The 2,772-nt window shown below is 51.7% G+C and overlaps 1 protein-coding gene across 1 annotated transcript in view; it reads left to right on the forward strand.

Annotated features, from left to right (window-relative positions):
* Nucleotides 1-912: 912 nt before the first annotated feature.
* Chmp7 (charged multivesicular body protein 7) overlaps nucleotides 913-2,772 on the forward strand; it is an 11,775-nt gene continuing 9,915 nt past the window's right edge. Inside the window, exon 1 of the mRNA XM_050121860.1 lies at nucleotides 913-1,291. Within this exon, the coding sequence (XP_049977817.1) occupies nucleotides 993-1,291 (299 nt within the window). The 5' untranslated portion in view covers nucleotides 913-992. The remainder of the gene's footprint in view (nucleotides 1,292-2,772) is intronic.

Consider the following 2,772-nt stretch of genomic DNA (forward strand, 5'->3'; position numbering starts at 1 on the left):
ACTAGCAGTCATAAGATTTGTGTGCCTTCGGCCGGCTCCGTGTGGCTCAATAAAAACTTTAAATTCATAACGAGCTCGTCCTGGGTTCCTTTTGGGTGAAAACAACCCGGCTACAACACTACCACTATTACCATAACAATTTATTCTCAAGACCTAAGAGATTTTTTTGAGACTCTTCAAGATTGCAAAGTAATTAAAGGGTATAGTTTTCCTTAAGGAACTTTCCGTATAAAGTATTTTTCTGCCGCACCGCCGTCACTCCAAGATACTTGCATAGCTATCTCCTTGTGCGGAGAGGAGTTGGAGATAGAAGCGGTACTGGAAGCCCGGACAACCCGGGGCTTCAGGGGAGAGTCGGAATGGTGCTGGCTCTTATAAGAACCTGGCGGGATGCGGACTTTCGGAAGAAAACGGACACGGCTGAAAGTGCGCAGAAGCATATGTAGCCCTAAAACTGTGTGCGCTGTCACGGAGCTTTGGGGACCATTTCTGTTTATCGATTGATAGTCAAGTGAAAAGAAGGTCTCTTGAACATTTGTTTAATGTAAAAGTTCCTGGGCTAGGAACGGTAAACCAGATCCAAGGTTTAAGATCCACCTGCACGTCCCGCAGCTGCAGTCCAGCTACCTTAAACCCAAACCACCTGGGAAAATGCAATCGGTCGCCTCTCTAGGGCGCAACGCCGAACTCTATGATCGCAGCGCAAGCGCAAAACCCTTCCCGTCGCACAAAGGCCGGGGAAAAGGAAGGTTCTGCGCCTGCGTACTGCGTCTCTCCGGCGGGAACGCCCACATCCCCTGCTCCGGGCCTTAGGAATGCAGCGCTACGCCTGCGCCCTGAGGACTTGCGGGACTTTTGTCACACTGGCGGCGGCGGTGACGTAGAGGCTGAGGAGGAGGGCGTGAAGGAGCGACGGAAGCCGAAAGGGACCTGGGGCGGAAGGGGACCCGGGCCAGGCTTGTGTTCGGTTCCTTGGCGGGGCTGGGGTTCCGATGTGGTCCCCGGAGCGGGAGGCCCAGGCCCCGACCGGGGGAGACCCGGCGGGCCTCCTGCCGCCCGAGTGGGAGGAGGATGAGGAGCGCATGTCTTTCCTGTTCTCCGCCTTTAAGAGGAGTCGCGAGGTGAACAGCACCGACTGGGACAGCAAGATGGGCTTCTGGGCACCGTTGGTGCTGAGCCACAGCCGCCGCCAAGGGGTGGTGCGCCTGCGTCTGCGGGACTTGCAGGAGGCCTTCCAGCGGAAGGGCAGTGTCCCGCTGGGTCTGGCTACGGTGCTGCAGGACCTGCTGCGGTGAGGACCGGGGCCGTGCGGGCCAAGCCGGGGGGCGGCTCCCCAGGGCTGACTTCAGACCTGCCCTTTGACAGCCCGGACTCAGAGTCCAGGGTTTGTTCAATGGGTGGAGGAGGAGGGCGGAGAGGCGGCTCCATGGATGTGTGGAGAAAGAGAAAGAGGGATCGCTGTGAAATGACCGTAGTCATGAATGGTCCGGACGAGAACCATCGTGGCAGCGGTGGCAGCGGCACACTTGGGCTGGGATCCCGATATGCAGTTATCTCAGCAGCTCCTCCGGATTTGGATTACCTCTGCAGCAGATCTCTGAGATGGGTACTTTGAACTTAGGAAGGAGGGAGTTCTTGTCGGGTTATAGACATCTTGACAAGAGAACTCTGGTACAGGTCATACAACTAGCATGCCCAGGACTGAGACTGGATCAGAGGACAGGGGAGTTTAACTGGGTATCTGGGGCCCCGGAAAGGGCTTTAGGTGGTAAGTGTGTGACAGGTACAGTGTTCAGGTCATGCTTGAAGAGGTGACATATCTAATAGATGAACGGTACCTCATAGTTTCAGATACTTTCATACTCGAGTCTCTGGCCTTTTCAGTAATCCAGGGCAAGATAATACAGTTATCCTCATTAAAAATAAGAAACCGAGCCCCTGAGAGATCAAGTAACCTATGCCCAGGTTACACAGCAAGAGTCATCCCAACACTGGTCCCTGGTCTTTGGATTCTAAATCATTTGTGTTTCACACTGGATGTATTATGCCCAGCCCAGCCTAGCATTGTGCCTCTTTCAATGAATACAGAGAAAGTCAAGGCTGTTGTATTTAGCGTAATGCTTTCTCACTAATGACCACCCTTCTTTACTTCTGTTCCCAATGCCTTTAATTGCCTGACCTTGACCTAAGAAACCTTTCTAAAATTGTCCTCTGAGAAAGTGTGCTGTGGAAAAAGTTTTACCTGTTGCCTGAAGTGAAAAAATAGTTGAGTCAGTGAGGAACTAAACCAAAACAAGCCCCTTAATACAGGATAGTCATGACCCATGTCCAAATCCAGAGACCTTTAACACCTTGAAACCTCCTGCCCTGGCTGCTGAATCTTGAAGCTTCCTGGTACTTGTCCAGGTTTGCCATCCACATATCAACAGCTTTGCTTGAGGGCTGCACAGTTATGCCCGGGTCCCGGCGTTACCTTTTTCTAAGCAGTGGCCCTGCATAGCTGACATGCCATCTGTAAGCCTTTGACCAATTAGCAAATTACAGTGATGGCATTATGTAGGTTGGTTGTTAAATCTTGAGGATCTTTATATAGCCCTTAACACAGTGATTACCTGTGCAAAGCATTTAGTAGACTTGGCCACTGTTGTTACCACCAGGAAATATATTTCACTTCCAGCCCGGCTTAGAGATAGTATAAGACCCTGCTGTGTGTAGTTTTGCTTCCTTCCTTAGGTCCAACCTATTGCACAGGGTTTCATTTGATTGTTCCCA

Source organism: Alexandromys fortis, unplaced genomic scaffold, assembly GCF_014885135.2.
Source record: "Alexandromys fortis isolate MF-2015 unplaced genomic scaffold, M_Fortis_MF-2015_v1.1 scaffold_203, whole genome shotgun sequence".
Classification (NCBI taxonomy): domain Eukaryota; kingdom Metazoa; phylum Chordata; class Mammalia; order Rodentia; family Cricetidae; genus Alexandromys; species Alexandromys fortis.